Consider the following 18,125-nt stretch of genomic DNA (forward strand, 5'->3'; position numbering starts at 1 on the left):
GCAATGGAGCCCACAACCCGGGCATGTGACCTTGCCCGGAATCAAACCCGGGGCCCTTCAGTCTACTGGCCAATGCTCTATCTACTGAGCCAAAGTGGTCAGAGTCTGTTTCTTACTCTGAAATGTTTTGGTTACCTGTAGGCCTTAGGTAACCAAAGTATACTGGCAGTGAATGGAGGGATGGAGGAAGTTTTGGAAGATTGGACATTTTTTGCTATTACTATTACCATCTCTCTCTTTAAAAAAAAAAAAAATATATATATATATATATATATATATATATATATATATATATTATTGATTCTTTACAGAGAAGAAGAGAGAGGGATAGAGAGATAGAAACATCGATGAGAGAGAATCATCGATCAGCTGCCTCCTGCACATCCCCCATTGGGAATGAGCCCACAACCAAGGTACATGCCCCTGACCGGAATCAAACCTGGGACCTTTCAGTCTGCAGACCAACACTCTATCCACTGAGCTAAACCGGTTTCGGCTACTATCTCTTTTTTTAAATTATTGATTTCAGAGAGTGAGGGAGAGGAAGAAACATCAATGATAAGAGAGAATCATTGATGGGCTGCCTCCTGCACGATTGAGCCTGCAACCCAAGCATGTGCCCTGACTGGGAATCAAACTATGATCTCCTGGTTCCTAGGTCGATGCTTAACCTCTGAGCCATGCCAGCTGGGTTGTTGCACATATTTTATCCCAATTTTTTGCTTTTAAAAGAACTTTGTCATTGTACATAGAGGAGTTTGGCATTTTTAACTTTGTTTTCATTTTAGTTCCTATTTTTGAGTCCTTGGAGGCAGACTAGTTCAAAGTAGCTCAAAGTAGTCGTGCACATGCTGGCTGATGGGAAAGCCCTTCTTCCCATTTGTGCAGAAAAATGCAAAAATAATCCCTCTTTCATTTATTGTGAGGGTTAACCTGATGGAATGAATAAAAACAGGACCTGAACAATGATAATAATGAAAACTAAACGATATTAATATAATGACGATGCCATTTTGCACTTTTGGAACATAGTAGGCCAAAAAGAAGTGACTTAGTCAGCAACCAGCTCAAAGGCTACCGGGCCTAAATGTGGAGAACTCAGGTGAGACGCTGTCTCCTTCCCCCGCTAAGCCCCGCCCCTAGGACTCCGCCTCTGTCCCCGGGCCTCGCCGAGAGCTAGGTACCGAGAGGGAGCCTAGGGTGTGACGAGCGCGAGTGACGCAGGAGGGGCGGGTTTGAGAAGCAGGATGCTCCGGGATAGGGCGATAGGTTCGCGCGGAAGGGGCGGGCCCAACCAGGGGGCGGGGCTTAACGGATGCTGCTCTTTGGGCCCGGCTTCTGCGTGCGTGGGTCTAGCGGGCGGGAGCACGCGTTGGGGGCGTGGCCGGTGGGCGGGGCAGGCCAACGGAGGGGGCGGGGCGGCGCGCGGCCTAACGGCGGCGGTAGGTGCGGGCGAAGCGGCTGCGCTGGGGTAGGCGAGCTTGGCGGCCACAGGTCCCGAGGCGGCGGCGGCGGCCTCGGTGAAGGACCCTGGCTGCGGGTGGCGGCGGGAGGCTCGCGGCTGAGGCCCCCGGCGATGGTGGGTGTCCCCGGAGCGGCCGCCTTCCAGCGTAAGTGGGACGGAAAGGCGGGCGGCTGGAGGGGGGCGTGTGAGAGGCCTGTGGTTCCACGGGCGCGAGCTCCGCCGAGAGGCCCCCGGCGCGAGGCCGCGGTGGGGAAACTGAGGCCCGAAGCAGGGCGGCAGACCCAAGGTCAAGCGGCGGGCGGGGCCTTCCTGGCGCCCCGGGCCGCCTGGGCGCTTCCAGCGCCTTCGGGAGGGCTCGGGGCTCCCGGGGAGAGCGGAGCGGTGCGGACCGCGGCCTCGAAGCCCAGGCTGGGCCGGCGTCCCTCGGACTTGCCCACGGACAGGGATTGTTTTGTTCTCCCGGCACTGGGGCCACCAAGTCCGGCTCCTGGGGGAATATGGCACACTCCTGATTTCGAGGGGCATGGGGCCTAGGGTGGAGGAGATCCAGATGGGTCTTCGGAGGAGCCCGTAGCGTGTGCAGGCTTGTGGGGTCGGACTGCAGGGATTCACATCCCGACCTTGGATCTGTCTCTACGAGCCTCACTTCTCCCATCTGTGAAACGGGGGTGTGAGGATCGTCTCCACTACCCCATCCGACCCTGGTGGTTGGGTTTTGGGAAGCCAGTAGAGACTGCTTCGGCACACATAATCCAAGCGTGAAAACTGTCATTGTGATTGCTAATAAACCTCATCCTGGGTGAACCTTATTCCAGAAAGCCCGGGATCAGGCTGTGGGTTGTGTATTTAAGATTTTATTTTGTTTTTGCTTAGTCCTGTTTTACAATCCAGTTGATTTTCTTATCTCCATTCTCCCATTTTAGCATTTATCTAGTGTTCCTCCAGGAATTGTTGAGATCCTTGGGTTAGGGGTGGGGTCTCTTAATACAATAACATTTTAATTGTTTCTCGCCAAAGTGTTTTTTGAGCAGCAGGCATTTTGCATTTCATTCATTTAATATTTATTAAATAATCTATTAAGCAAAAAGTACTCTTCTTGGCCCAGAGAATATAGCAGCAGACTAGATAGCTCAAACTTGGCCTTTGAATTTACTAGTAGTTGGGGGTGGAGGGAAGACCTTGGTAAATGAGGAAACAAGTCCATTTTGTGTGTTTTCTCTCATTTAATCCTGGTGACTTATTTATGAGTTAAGTACTTGAAAATGCCCATTTCGCAGAGGATGAAACTGAGGAACAGAAGAAACCCTGCAATCTAATGTAATCAATCTAATCTCAGAGCCCATCTTCTTCAACACCTAAATAGGAGGTTTTACACAGCCCCTCTCCTCCTTTGTGTGATACCCATTCAGTGCTGGATGGAAGAAATGCAAAGTAGTTGCCCCCAGCTGACGACTCTTCATAGTCAAGTTTGCAGTTGCAGCTTTTGATAGTTTAATTCCTTCCTCTTGGAGCTTATACCTAAAGAAAGGCAGACAGAGGTGACCTTTAGATCTGACAAAGGTACACCACCTCTGTAGCGAAAGAATCTTTAATCTGAACTTAAATTTTGTATGTCCAAATCTCTTTCATGCAGTTTTGAGTTTAAATTATGCCCCAAAGTACAATTTTTGGTTCTATTATGTAACTAAGGAGGACATAATATTTATTAAAATTTTTTTTGGTGTTTCTAAGGAAATTCTATATTCCTAGGCAGTGTGCTTAGTATATATTTTCTTTTAATCTGGAAGCATATAGCATGGTATATTAAAATATTGAGAGGATTTTTTTCAGTGAGATTCTCATGATACAGTTAGATTCAGCATTGACCATCTGCTAAGCACCAGGTCCTGTGCTGTTGTAGGGCTTCAAAGATGAATGAAAGAGCAGACTCTTGCCTCTAGAAGCTTACCTATAGTCTAAACATTTGGCTAATGTTTTTAACTGAAGTCCTGGGCAGGGAGAATGTAGGAGCGCAGAGTCCCTGGGGAAGTACTCTAGAGCAGTGGCCTCATGTTTTTAGTGTTCTCTCAGGAAATAGGGTTGGGTGTTATACTCACATTAGTGAATGTTTGTTTTAAATTACAATTATGGTGTTGACTGTACTCTGTATTATGTACATTTTTTTATCCTCACCCGAGGATATGCTTTGTTGTTTGTTTATTTTTTAATTTATATATATATTTCTTATTGATTTTAGAGAGAGGAAGGAAGAGGGAGAGAGATAGGAACATCAGAGAAGAGAAACATCAATCAGCTGCCTCCTGCACACTCCCTACAAGGGACTGAGCCCAAAACCCAGGCATGTGCCCTGACCAGGAATCAAACTGGTGGCCTCTTGGTGCATCGGACACCAAGCCACTGAGCAACACAGGCCAGGTGGGAGGATGAAGATACATCTCATTGATTTTTTAGAGAGAAGGGGAGGGAGAGAAACATTGATGTGAGAGAGACAGAATTGGTTGACTCCCATTATGTTCCCCAACCAGGGTCGAACCCGAAGCCTAGGTATTTATGTGCCCTGATGGGGAATCAAACCCGAGACCTTTTGTTATATGGGGAATGCTCCAACCAGCGGAGCCACACTGCCCAGGGGTTATTTATGTATACTTTATAATGTGCAAAAATAGACATTTTACAAAAGGCTGAGCTAAAACAAATATGGTTAGAGGTTCCAATATTGTCCTTACATCCCTCAGCGGGTAAATAGTAACTATGCCCTCTGTGATGGAAACGATTGGTCTTGTAGCGAGACCTTCTTAACCCTGTTTATATTCAATTCTGGAGTTGTGGCTAGGTTGAAATCTTGGGGTCTAATTCTTATTAGCTTCGAGACTTTGAACACTTTAGTTACTTAACCTCTCTGTGCATTTTATCTTCCTCATCTATAAAATTGAGATGAGAATTCTAACCTCATTTGCAGTTTTACTGTGATAATTGATACTATGTATATGTTAATATAATGTATTTTGGTAATACATGTAAAGTACTTATACTGTGTTTGACACATTCTATTTTAGGCGCTGTGAGTGGCTGAGGATACAAAGCTGCTTTAAAGATCTCATAGTCTAGTCCTGGCCAGATAACTCAGTTGATTAGAGCAGATGTCGCCAATCTTTCCGCCCTCACGGACCACCAGTGGTCTGGTCGCCAACTGGTGGGTTAGAGCATCATCCCAAGGGCACATACAAGGAGCAACCAATGAATGCTAAATAAGTGGAACAGAACAACAACTTGGTTGGTGGTATTCAGTGATTGAGATTCAACCTAAGATTCTGGTCAGGGCACATGCTCAGGGGTACGCCATCGATGATTCTCTCTCATCGTTGATGTTTCTACCTCTTTCTCTCTCTCCCTCTCCCTTCCTCTAAAATCAATAAAAATATATTTAAAAAAATTAGTGGAACAAATAGACGTTTCTCTCTAAAATCAATAAATAAAAATCTAAAAATAAAAAGATTTCATAATCTTGTGGGGACTCTGCACAGGTACACCTGGATAATAAGTGCTTTAAATGCTTGAAGCAAAGGCTTTTGGGATTGCAGAGGAGGTGTAAACTAATTGTTCCTTGAGGGTCTAAGTAAGGTTCAGGTGACATTTAAACCATCCTTAGGAAGCAGAAGGGCTTTTTCCAGGAGGTGGAAGGGTCGATCTTATTGGCTGAGGGTACAGTGGAAATTTAGAGGCTGAGGGGGGCTTGATGAGTAGTACTTCAGATCTGGACCTGCAGGGAGCCTGATTGAAATGTCTATAGTTTGTTAGTAGGATAACAGTGAATTCTGGTTGGAGTTGTGTCTGGCAGGGACCAGATGGCTAGAGAACCTATTCCAGAACTTTTCAAAGTACCACAGCTCTTTTCTCTCTGTGGCACTTACCTCATTCTGCCTTAAGAAGTAGAGGGTCCCTAGGCCTAGCCTGCGATCAGGGCTATCTTCCGCCCAATCACCAGTCCCCAGTCCTGCCCCACCACTCACCCAGTTCCCCTTACCAGTCCTCAGTCCCACCCCCTCGCCATCCATCCCAGTTCCCTGTTTGCCAGGTTCCCTGTTTGCCAACCGGCAATTAGAGTCTGTGGTCCGGAGGGGAGGGACCAAAAGGTGGTCAATGTACCTCATAGCGACTGGTCGTTGGGCTTTTTTTAATAGGATATAATCCCTTAAATGTAAGTTCCTTGAGGGTTCTGATAGTATCTGCATTTTTGCAATTTTTATTTTGCCTAGCAAGGTAAGGGAAAGTTCATAAGCATGGGGAAAGTCCTATAAATCATTGGATCTTCAAAGAATTCTGAACAATTACGAATGGAGTGATAAATGACAATGTTTACTACTCAAAAACATGCTTACAAATATTTTTTTCAAATAGATTTTTATTGATTTTACACAGAGAGAAATTGAGAGGGATAGAGAGTTAGAAACGTTGATGAGAGAGAAACATCGACCAGCTGCCTTTTGCACCCCCCCCCACTGGGGATGTGCCTGCAACCAGAATCGAACCTGGGACCTTTCAGTCTGCAGGCCGACGCTTTATCCACTGAGCCAAACGGTTTCAGCTGCTTACAACTATTTTATGGTAGATAGGCTCTGTGCATTACTATTTAAAAGGGATGAGAGCCCTAGCTGATTTGGCTCAGTGGATAGAGCTTCAGCCCAAGGACTGAAAGGTCTTGGGTTTGGTAGTGGTTAAGGGCACATACCTCGTTTGCAGGTTCAGTCCCAGGCCCCGATTGGGTTGGGGCATGTGCAGGAGGCAATCAATCGAAGTGTCTCTCTCACATAGATGTTTCTCTCTCTAGTCCTCTCGCTTCCACTATCTAAAAATCAATGGAAAAATATCCTCAAGTGAGGATTAAAAAAAAAAAAAGTGAGAAATGCCCTGTTCAGTAACTCTTCCTTGCCTGACACTTACCCATTAGGGTTGAGATGTGAAAGTGCACCAGAAAGGCCCCTCTGAGGCTGAATTAGGTGCCTTCCACTTGCTCTTTTAGATCCACTCTTCTTCCTTTCCCACCCTGTTCCTTGCCCTGGGATGCTGACTTACCTACATGGACTTTTACTTCAGTGGGCTTCCTTTCCATCTGAGGTCGTGGAATTTAATTACCCTGCTTCATTTTTATGGGTTTTGTCTTTGGCTGGCTATGACCCTTGGTTGAAGATTGCTGTTCCACTAAAGGTGGTTCTTTCCATATGACTCGCTCCTGGGTTTGTTTGGAAAGTTCTATTTCCTTTGTTCCTTGGGTTTAGAGGGGCTCTAGTCCCAGGGTACTAGAACTGTCCCTTGTGATTATCTTATATCCTGCCTGCCCACACCTTTCTTTATAGTAACCTTTTTAAAACCTCCGTGAATTATCCTTACTAGAGTGCTATCTTTCCTGGTGGACCACAACTAATTGAAACCTATATCTTGTTAATAGGATAACTCCTCAAACTTTCACTCAAAGCTTGCTTTTATTCTGCACATATTTTAAAGGTACTTGTTTCAGCCCATCTTAAAGCAACAAATCAGATGGAGAGGAGAGGAGCTATCCCAGATAAGCATACTGACAATGAAAGACAGGGTCTCATTCTCTCCAGTGGTCCTTACTTACTGTGCCACATTGACGTGTTTAGTCACCAACTCCCCCAGCCCCCACCATACTATTGGGTAAGAAAAACAATGAAAAAAAGAAAAGAAAAAGCAAAACAATGGAGTAAGAATAAAAGTATTATAACCTGTGACTATACAATCAAGACAAGTTAAATTGCAGTTAGTAGCCTATCAAAACAAGCAGATATGTACACAACACAAGTGGTCTGGCATAATGGAAAAAGAATTTGGAAGCAAACCTAGCAAACTAGGTTTGAGGCCTACTTCTATTGGGAAGTTATTCAACCTTTAAGACTCAGTTGTTTGTTTAATCTATTGTTGGGGGTAATTCCTGCCTGATAATTATAATGACTAATATTAAATGTTTATTATGGGTCTCACTGTGCCTTTTAATCCTTCACTCTTTTAGTTAGGTATAAATCCTTATTTTACAAATTAGGAAATTGATTCATATGTCATAGATTGATTAAAATCTAGATCTTTCTGACTACAGAGCCTGAGCTCTTAATATTAAGGTAGCTCTTATTTATTTATTTATTTATTTATTTTAAAATATATATTTTATTGATTCTTCTCACAGAGAGGAAGGGAGAGAGACAGAGAGCCAGAAACGTCGATGAGAGAGAAACATCAACCAGCCGCCTCCTGCACACCCCCTACCGGGGATGTGCCCGCAACCAATGTACATGCCCTTGACCGGAATCGAACCTGGGACCCTTCAGTCTGCAGACCGATGCTCTACCACTGAGCCAAACCGGCCTCGGCAAGGTAGCTCTTATTTAAAATGTGTTGCCTCTGGCCTGGTGTGTGTGTGCGCGCGCGCACACACACACACACACACACACACAGACACACACACACACACAGGTGGCTGGTTTGATACCCAATCAGGGCACTTCCCTTCTTCCCTGCCTCTTTCTCTAAAAAAGACCCTCCAAAAAACAAAAATAAAATAAATTGTGTTGGGCAGTCAGTAAATGAGAAAATCCAGTCTTCATTCCTGTACTGTGTCACTGTGAAGTTTCTACATTTTATTTTTTGTTGTTCATTTTGTTTTTTTTTGAGGTTCCAACATTTTGAAAGGTCACTTAAGTTATAAAAATATGGTGTTTATAAGGTGGAGTACACAGTGCTTATAGTTATCTATTCATTACTGTATTACAGAACCTCTCCTGTTTTTCCCTTTTTAGGAAGGATATTCAGAATCTGTTGCCTCATGTGTTATACATCCCACCTTCACCCCCCACCTCCCACATATACCCTGTGGTAGAGTTGAGTGAAATGAGCTGAAGGCTTTGAGAGTAATATTGTTACAAAACCTTAATTACTTAATTACCTGCTGTCTGCATATTAATTTAGAATTGACATTTTAGTGAGTTCTTGTGTAGAATTGGGCATAATTTTTCCTATTAGGAACAAAAGTTATCCTTTGAGGGTTTTTTAAAAAATTAAATTTTTTTCTTAAATTTATTGGAGTGACATTGGTCATCATGAATATATATGTTTCAGATGTGTGTTTCTATGTTACAAGCTCTGTTTATTGCACCTTGTAATCACAACCTTAAGTCAAACTTCTCCAATCTTCTACTGTATATTAGGATCCTCTTCTCCCACCCCCTTCCCTCTGCCTTTGATGATGTTTTGAAGGTTTTTGACTTTGCTTATTTTGAAAATTGAGACTTACTAAATGGAATCATGTTTTAGACACTTGTAATGCTTTTTGGTCTTTGTCTTTTACTTTATTATTATTATTTTAAATATGTTTTTACTGATTTCAGAGGGGAAGGAAGAAGGAGAGAAACATCAATGATGAGAGAGAATCACTGATTGGCTGACTCCTGCATATCCCCTACTGGGGATCTACCGTATTTTCCGGCGTTAGTCTGCAAACTGGGTATGTGCTCTTGACTGGAATCAAACCCAGGACCCTTCAGTCCGCAGGCTCATGCTCTATCCATTGTCCTAAACCAGCTAGAGCCATCTTTTACTTTAGAATACATTTATGCTGGTTTGAAATTGATTGGCTTTTCTATATAGCAATAGATTCTAAAAATAAGCAGAAAGGCTGACTTTAAGCTTGTTCCTGCCGAAACCAGTTTGGCTCAGTGGATAGAGCGTCAGCTTGCGGACTGAAGGGTCCCAGGTTCGATTCTGGTCAGGGACATGTACCTTGGTTGCGGGCACATCCCCAGTAGGAGGTGTACAAGAGGCAGCTGGTCGATGTTTCTCTTTCATAGGCGTTTCTAGCTCTCTATCTCTCTCCCTTCCTCTCTGTAAAAAATCAATAAAAATATATTTAAAAAAAAAATAAAGATAGCGATTACTCAATTGTAACGATTCACTTTAAGTTCCTAAAAGTTTGAACGTTAACGAGGGTATTCTTGGTAAGAATACCAAGAGGGATCTCACTAGCACTGTACTGACTGGCCCCATATGCAATATGAGCTAGTGTAAGTAAATGTGACTGAGCCTGTCTCTGGGTTTTATTATAGTTGGTTAAGTAGCTTTTTGCCTCTGTCTCTGGTTTCTGTCTCTGGCCCATTGAAAGCCTTGAGGCTATCTAGAATTATAGGGGTTGGGACACCATAAATTAAACTTGTGAACTGAATCTATTGCAGATATGTCAACTGAATCTGGCTTTTAAGTCCAGTTGAATTCTTTTAAAAAAGAGTCTTTGCTAGATTTTCTGCTGGGTGCTTTTCACATAAGTCATTTTATATAATTCTTAGAACAATCATGGGAGGAAGTTAGTATCTCTGTTTTACAGATGAGGAAATAAAGCTCAGAGAATTAAATAAATTGCCCATGGTCTCATAATTAATCAGTAGCAGATGAACTGTTTAAACTTAGTTCAATCCTGATGTTGAGTTCATTCATTATACATTGAGATCTGAGTCCAGAACCCACTATTTTTTTTTTTTTTAACTCTCTATCACATGGTTCCTTCCTTTTACTAACTAAACAAGAGGTTTTTCGACCTATGTTCAAGAGGATCCCAGAGCTCCCTGAAGATATTTGATTTTCCATCTTTGACAACTTTCCCTAACATCTTTTTTTTTTTTTTAAGAAAAGATGTTTTTATTGATATTTTGAGAGAGAGAGAGAGGAAGGGAGAAGGATAGAAAGATAGAATCATGGATGAGAAACATCGATCAGCTGCTACTTCCTTCATGCTCCCCAGCAGGGATTGAGCCTGCAACCTGGGCATGTGCCCTGAGGGAATCTTACTAGCAACCTGTTGGTTCATGGGTTGATGCTCAACCACTGAGCCAACAAACTGGGCTCTAACATCTTATTAAAATAGTAGAGACCCAGTGCACAGATTTTTGCACCTTGAAAGGAACTGTGGGCCAGGAAACTGTGGTAGGCATAGGGATCTTGTCCCATCCTCCATGCCCCCTTCCCGGTCCCTCCTGTGCAGGCCCCGGTCCCCTGTCTGCTGGCAGCCCTACTCCTACCACTGCCACTCGCATGCACTGATGGTGCCAAGTGATCCGGGCCACTGTTGGGTGCCGGCAGCAGGTGCAAGCAGCAGCTCTGGCACCGGGTGCAAAGTATTTTCAGTAACTACCAGAGGCTTGCCCCAGTGACAGCAACTGGCACCCTGCCTTGCTCTGGTGTCCTAGCTCACCTGCTCCACCATCCTGTTGAGGCCGACACCCACCATGTTCTGTGCTCTGCTGCCTGCTGCTGACACCCACCATGTTCTGTGCTCTGCTGCCTGCTGCTGACACCCACCATGTTCCGCGCCACCCCCTAGTGGTCAGTGCATGTCATAGTGACCGGTTAGTTGTTTCTCTGTTTAATCTATTTGCATATTAGGGAGATATATATATATATTTTCTGTGGCTCTGGCCAATGTGGCTCTGTTGGGCATGGTCTCATGCACCTGTTACGCCCAGACTTCGTGATCCCCAAGGACCACCATGGAGCTGAGTCCGATGCAATAAACAAAAGAGCCTTTTCCATGCTAGCATGGGCTCTGTCCCACTCACACCGGCAGCATGGCAGAAGAGAGCGAAATTCGCTTAAAGGTAGACGTAGTTTAGGAAAGGGAAGTTCTGAGTGGAGATGGGGAAGTAGGGGAAGAGCTCCTCTGGCATTCATTCTCCAGCTCTAGTTCCCAGAAGCTCTCCTTTAATCTTCCCTTGGTGGGTTGGTCTGGCCCAGTAGTTTAAACTATACTCTTATCTCTTCTTAAATATATTACCTACTGCCATAAGCTGCTTTAGGAAAACAAATATATTGGAAGATTGTGATCTGCAATACAAAAAATACTTTTTATACTCCTTTTTAAAAAAAAAATAAATCTCAGATTATTACAATTGTTTCTCCTTTTTATACTCCTTTTTCTTTAAACTTTGTATTTTGACATTTCAAACTTAAAAAGTTGCAAAAGTAGTGTTAAAATTTCTATATGCCATTCTCCTTGAGTTCCCAAATGTCAACATTTTACTATATTTTATATATTCTTCTTAAAAATTTTTATTGATTGATGAGAGAGAGAGAAAGACAGTGGGAAAGAGAGGGAGAGAGAAAAAAACATTGATATGTTGTTTCATTGATTCTTGTATGTACAATGAGCAGGGATCAAACCCACAACCTTGGCTTATCAGGAGTATCCAACTGAACTACCTGGCCAGAACTTTATATTCTTTTTCTCTTTAGATAAGTACTAGAGGCCCGGCACACGAAATTTGTGCACAGGTATGGCCCTTAGGCCTGGCCTGTGATCAGGGCCATCTTTCCTGGCTGCCAGCAGCTGGCCCTGCAACCCCATCTCCCCCCCTTTCACCCCACCCCCCTGTTCCCCATTCGCCATTAGGTGATCAGAGCCTGCTAGCGGGGGGAGGGACCAAGAGGTTGGCCGTTCCTGCCTGGTCATCAGCCCCACCCTCACATGGGTCTTCCTCTGTGTGTGGGGTGATCAGCACGGCGGGGGCCTTGGCATGGCGCCACCCACATCACCTGCCACCCACCCCGGTTCCCTGTTCATCATTAGGTGATCGGAGCCTGCCAGCCAGGAGGAGGGACCAAGAGGTTGGCTGTTTGGCCCGTTCGCTGACCCCAACCCCACCCATCCCTGGTCCCACATTTGCCATTGGATAATGGGAGCCTGCCGGCCGGGAGAAAGAACCAAGAGGTGATCAATTTACCTCACAGTGACTGGTCAAGCAGTTGTTCTGCCATTAGGGTCAATTTGCATGTTACCCTTTTATTATATAGGCTTGGTACACGAAATTCATGCACTGGGGTGTGGAGTTTCCTCAGTCCAGCCTGTACTCTCTCCAATCTGGGACCCCTCGGGGGATGTCACTGCCAGTTTAGGCCTGACCCCTCCCACAATTCTGGACTGCTGGTTCCTAACCGCCTGCCTGCCTGCCTGCCTGCCTGCCTGCTTGCCTGCTTGCCTGCTTGCCTGCTTGCCTGCTTGCCTGCTTGATTGTCCCTAACTGCTTTTGCCTGCTAGCCTGATCACCACTTAACTGCTCTCCTGCTGGCCTGATTAACACCTAACTGTTCCCTGCCAGCCCGATTGCCCCCAACTGCCTTCCCCTGCTGGCCTGGTTGTCCCCAACGGCCCTCCCCTGCAGGCCTAATCTCTCCAACTTTCCTCCCCTGCTGGCCGATCTCACCCCAAATTGCCCTCCTCAGCCAGCCAATTTGGTTCTGATAGGTTGGTTTCTATGCCAGTCAGCGTAAAAAACTCTACCTCTTAGGATGGATGTCTTGATTGTTTCCAGTTTTTGGCTATTAGGAATAATGCTGCAAAGAACATTCTTCTATGTCATTGAGTATATACCTTGGAGTGGAATTGAAGGATAATTGAATGTGCATATATCTAACTTTAATAGATAGATAACTGCTTGAGTTTTTCAGAGTTGTACTAGTTTATACTTGTATCAGGAGTCTTAACATTTTGCTGAGCCTCTACTTTGTACAAGGCAGTAGTAAACCAAACACAGCCCTCTCACAGATCTTGAAATTTAATGTGATGAAAAATATATTTTATACACCGTTTTAATATTCAGGTGGTGATAAAGTTTTAAGGTATGTATATAGAGAGGAGGGTGATGGTTAAAAAAGACTGATAAAGCCCTGGCTGTTTTGGTTCAGTAGATAGAGTGTTGGCTTGCTGACTGAAGGATCCTAGATTCGATTCCAGTCAAGGGCATATGCCCAGGTTGCAAGCTCGATCCCCTGTAGGGGGCATGCAGGAGCAACCAATCAAGGATTCTCTCATATCATTGATGTTTCTATCTCTCCCTCTCCTTTCCTCTCTGAAATCAATAAAAAAATATACACTGAGTGGCCAGACCCCATCAGTACTTTGTTGGGCTACTTTTTGTCTTCAATACTGTGGCAGTTTTTCTTGGCATTGACTCCACGAGATGTCGAAAGGTGATGCAAGGAATCTGACACCATGCCTGATGAATAGCACTGTTCAGTTCTGTGGAACCAGCTGCCTGATGGCTCTTTTAACTTTGTCCCACAAATGCTCAATTGGATATTGTGGGGGCCACCTAAGCAAGGTAAAGTCTCCCTCATGTTCTTGAAACCATTCTGCACAATACGAGCACCGTGGCATGGCACATTGTCTTGTTAGATGAAGCTATCTCCATTGGCATACACCATCAACATGATAGGATGAACTTGATCAGCAATGATACTTAGGTATGTTGTGCTATTCAGATGTTCCACACAAATTAAAGAGCCCAAATCATGCCAGGAAACATGCCCCAAACCATAACACTGCCCCCACCAGCTTGAAGGGTTGAACTCATACATGTGGGGTGCCTGTTTTCATGCTGTTTCCTCGAAATTCTCACTCTGCCATCTGCATGATGCAACTGTAATTGTGATTCATCGAACCACATGACTTTTTTCAATGCTTGACTGTCCAATCCTTGTGTTCCTATGCGAATTAGAGACATTTTATCTTGGTGACTGCAGACAGCAAAGGTGCGAACAGGCCTTCGGCTTCCGTATCCCATATGATGCATTGTACGGCTAATTTGCCTACAAACGTCAGGTGATCATAATAGTCTGGCCACTCAGAGTGTGTGTGTGTGTGTGTGTGTGTGTGTGTGACTAATCAAGTAACATTTGTGCAAAGATGTGAAGGAAGTAAGCTAGCCATGTGGATATATGGGAGAGGAACAGTCCAGGCAAAGGGTCAAAGCTTGCTTGATATGTTCACAAAACAGCAAGGTGGCTAGTATATCTGGAACACATTGAGCAAGGGTAATAGTGATAGAAGCTGATCTGAGGGCGGTAAGTAGGGGCCAGAACATATAGGACCTTAAGAGTCAAGGAAAGTATTTGGGGTTTTCTAAATGAGATGGGAAGCCATTGGAGGGTTTTGAGCAGAGTGACATTATCTCATTTACCTTTTAAAGAGATCATTTTGTTCTTGGAAAAAATACTCCAGTGGGACAAAGATGGAAGCAGGTGAATTTAGAAATTATTACTGTCAGCCAAGAGTGGGAGGTTGGTGTTTAGGTCAGAATGTTAATGGTGGAGGAAAGGAGAAATAGAGGGAATCAAGCTATTTTGAAGGTAGAGTTGATAGAATTTGCCTAAGTGGATTGGATATGATGCTTGTGTGTCAAGGATGACTCTTAAGTTTATTGGCTTAAGTTGCTAATTTACTGGTTTGAGAAAGACTGGGGAGAGGTGAAGGCCCTATGTAGGTTTGGACTAGGGGTGGTAACCAGGAATTTGATATGGGACTATGAGATATCTATTACATATCCAATTAGAGATGTTGAGTAGATAATAGGATACAGAGTGGAAAAATTGGTTTACAGCCGAGACCGGTTTGGCTCAATGGATAGCGCGTCGGCTTGGGGACTGAAGGGTCCTGGGTTCGATTCCGCATGTACCTTGGCTGCGGGCATATCCCCAGTGGGGGGTGTGCAAGAGGCAGCTGATTGATGACTCTCTCTCATCGATGTTTCTAGCTCTCTCTCCCTCTCTCTCCCTCTCTGTACAAAATCAATAAAATATATTAAAAAAAAAGAAAAAAAAGGAAAAATTGGTTTACAGTTGTTCCTATGGAAATTAATACAATAAATAACTACAGGAATGAACTCTTGTTCTTCGAGTATTCACAAGTCTAAACCTACTTTGCTACCCTGTATAAATGACATGGTGAGTGAAAATAGAGGGTGGGTCTAACATGGCCTTTGGAGTGATACAGAGGGAACAGGTAAGGTCTCTTCGTCGTTTGAACACTTTTAAAGCTCATTATTTAGAATTTAAATTGTGTACACTTTTATATTTTTTGTGAGAGCTGTTTAACATGGAAGTAAAATATCAAGAATTTATTTATTGAGAAAGTTTTGGGCCCTGGTCCATGTTGCTCAGAGGTTAGAGTGTCGGTTTGGATTCCTGGTCAAGGGCACATACCTGGGTTACAGGTTAATCCCTGTCCCAGAGTGCATGCAGAAAACAACCAGTCAATGTGTTTCCCTCACATTGATGTGTTTGTGTCTCTTTCTCCCCACTCCCACTTTTCCACAAACAAAATCATTGGGACAAATAATTTTTGGTGAGAATTAACAACAACAAAAAAGTTCCTGGATTCTTCTTTGAATTATTCGTTACTAAAATTTACCAGACTGTATACATTTATTCTAGTCGTTTCTATTGTTATTTTGTATAAAATGATCATTGCTGTAATGACTTAGGAAGCTGAGGAAATCTTTAGCTCTGAAGTGTTTCATATTGTATTTTAAAGTATATATGTAATATGTAATTTTAAAAATAATAGTTTACACGAGGATTTCACATAAATTATTTTATTCACTGCTTACAACATCCTGTGAATTGAATACTATTACCATCTTCACTTTATAGTTGAGGTAACAGACTGCATCACATGGGTGATTGACTCTTGGAGAACATGTCTCCATGGTTAGTAGTAGAGACAAGCTCTAAACCAGATTTTAACTCCACAGCACTACCACGTTCTATTTCTCAGTTATACTGAATGAGTTGTAATTTATTGTAGAGTATCCTGCTTTGATGCTATGATTTTTATGGAAAAATATCTTTTACAAAAGTAATATGACATTCATATAAAAATTGCAGCAAATAGAGTAAAAAGAAAAAAATCCCTTTTATGTCATTACTGAAAGTTGGTATATTTTTAGACTTTTGGATGCCTTTATACTTACCTGTAATACACAAATAGTGTATTTCACAAACAAAATCATACTGTACATAATTTTGTGCAGAGTCTTTATAATTTTCAGTCAGATGGAAAGTCCTCCAAATTGTTCCGACAGATCTTTGTTTTAAACAAGAGTAAAGGCATTTATCTCTTCTATTGTTTTAAGTACCTTGGAACAGATTTTATGAATGACAGCAACTTTCAGTATTGATTTGTTCAATGTTAGTAGTGAAAGCCCTTTAAAATGATCACACCTTTCATTTCAGAGAACTTTCCAAATGCTCTATAAAAAGACAGATATATGATTGATTGCTTCATGGAGCTGCTAAGCACTATTTCAAGTCCTTTTCCCTCTCCCAGAAAGTGCAAAGTTGTCCATTTTGGAACATGTGATGCACCTATTACCTGTGTTTGTAGGAGATGATGTTTTCCCATCTGTCTGATAGGAATTAATGAACCTGTAACTACCAAACTGTTCTGGAAATGAAAATAGGTATTTTCTGCTATTGATGCCATAGAAGAAGAAAAGCTTCAGGTGGATCAAACTCGCCAGATTTTTTTTTTTTTTTTTTTTTTACCTCAGATATTTTGGTGATTATTTCCACCACTGTAAACGAATACATATGACAGATAATGCATTTTGCTTTTAATGTAGTTTTTAGTGATGTAACCACCAAATATTCATGGTGTAAATACTTTCCTCAGAAGGAAAAAATAATTGAACTGCTATTGTGGGATAAGTTCAACATTTACACAAAACCTGCTCTGGAGGAGAGAGTAGACTAGGAATTAATATAGAAAAGATAACGAAGTAGGTAGGCTCTTGATTGGAAGTGATTGTATGTATCTCAGAATTCCAGAGTAATGATGGTGAATTAATGTCAAGTAACTGGCAAATGTAGGCTGATATTAAAATAGTGGTTGAGGAGTGAAAAATAACTGTATTCAGTATATACTTTTGGTGTGCATTTGGAAAGCTTGTTAAATGTCTAGGATTTTACCTCCCAGAGGTTTAAATTCTGGGAGAGGGCCCAGGAATCTGCATTTCCATCAGATTTTCTAAGTAAGTATCTTCCATATAGCCTGAAGACTAATTTGAAAACACTGGTTTAGGGTGACTGCACCATCTAAATCTAATCGGAGGAAGAGTTACAGGGAGGAAAAACTTTTTTTTTTTTTTTTTTTAATATATTTTATTGATTTTGTACAGAGTGGAAGGGAGAGAGAGATAGAGAGTTAGAAACATCGATGAGAGAGAGTCATCGATCAGCTGCCTCTTGCACACCCCCTACTGGGGATATGCCCGCAACCAAGGCACATGCCCTTGACTGGAATCGAACCCAGGACCCTTCAGTCCCCAAGCCATTGAGCCAAACCGGTCTTGGCAGGAAAAACTTTCTATACAGGACTCTGAGTAGAGTGATAAATGGAGATGTTTGAGAACACATTAGGGAGAGAGATATTAGTTAATGCTGACGGAGGGGGAGGAGGAACTAATGTTTGATTTTTAAAAAGTATGTTCTTAATTTTTAGAGAGAGAGGAAAAGGGAGAAGGATAGAGATATAGAAACATTGATGAGAGAGAAACATCTCTTGGACTGCCTACTGGGGTTCAATTCCAAAATTGGGCATGTGAATCAAAACCTGTGACCTTTTGGTTTATGGATCAAATCTCAACCATTGAGCCACACTGGCTGGGCTGATGTTTGATTTTAATTTTCACTCGAGGAGTGTATCTTTAATTTGATTGTTTTGTCTTCTGTATATATTAGTTAATGTTATGTTGTCTTTTGGTAAACAAGCTCTCCTATCTATAGTTTACTATATTCCTGGAACATCCATAATTTCCAGTATTTCATACCA

General features: G+C 42.8%; 1 protein-coding gene across 6 annotated transcripts in view; it reads left to right on the plus strand.

Moving 5' to 3' along the window:
- The first annotated feature begins 1,422 nt into the window (after window positions 1-1,422).
- Window positions 1,423-18,125, plus strand: part of CBFA2T2 (CBFA2/RUNX1 partner transcriptional co-repressor 2) — a 133,923-nt gene continuing 117,220 nt past the window's right edge. For 5 of the 6 annotated variants that reach the window (XM_084888558.1, XM_084888559.1, XM_084888565.1 and 2 more), the window contains exon 1: window positions 1,423-1,610. Coding sequence is in view for 3 of the 6 variants with exons in the window: in XM_084888565.1 (XP_084744691.1) it covers window positions 1,577-1,610 (34 nt within the window). In the remaining 3 variants the exon portion in view is untranslated. The remainder of the gene's footprint in view (window positions 1,611-18,125) is intronic. The other variant, XM_084888563.1, reaches the window with a different exon arrangement.

The sequence above is a fragment of the Pipistrellus hanaki genome (genome assembly GCF_964339955.1).
Source record: "Pipistrellus hanaki genome assembly, chromosome: 6".
Taxonomy (NCBI): domain Eukaryota; kingdom Metazoa; phylum Chordata; class Mammalia; order Chiroptera; family Vespertilionidae; genus Pipistrellus; species Pipistrellus hanaki.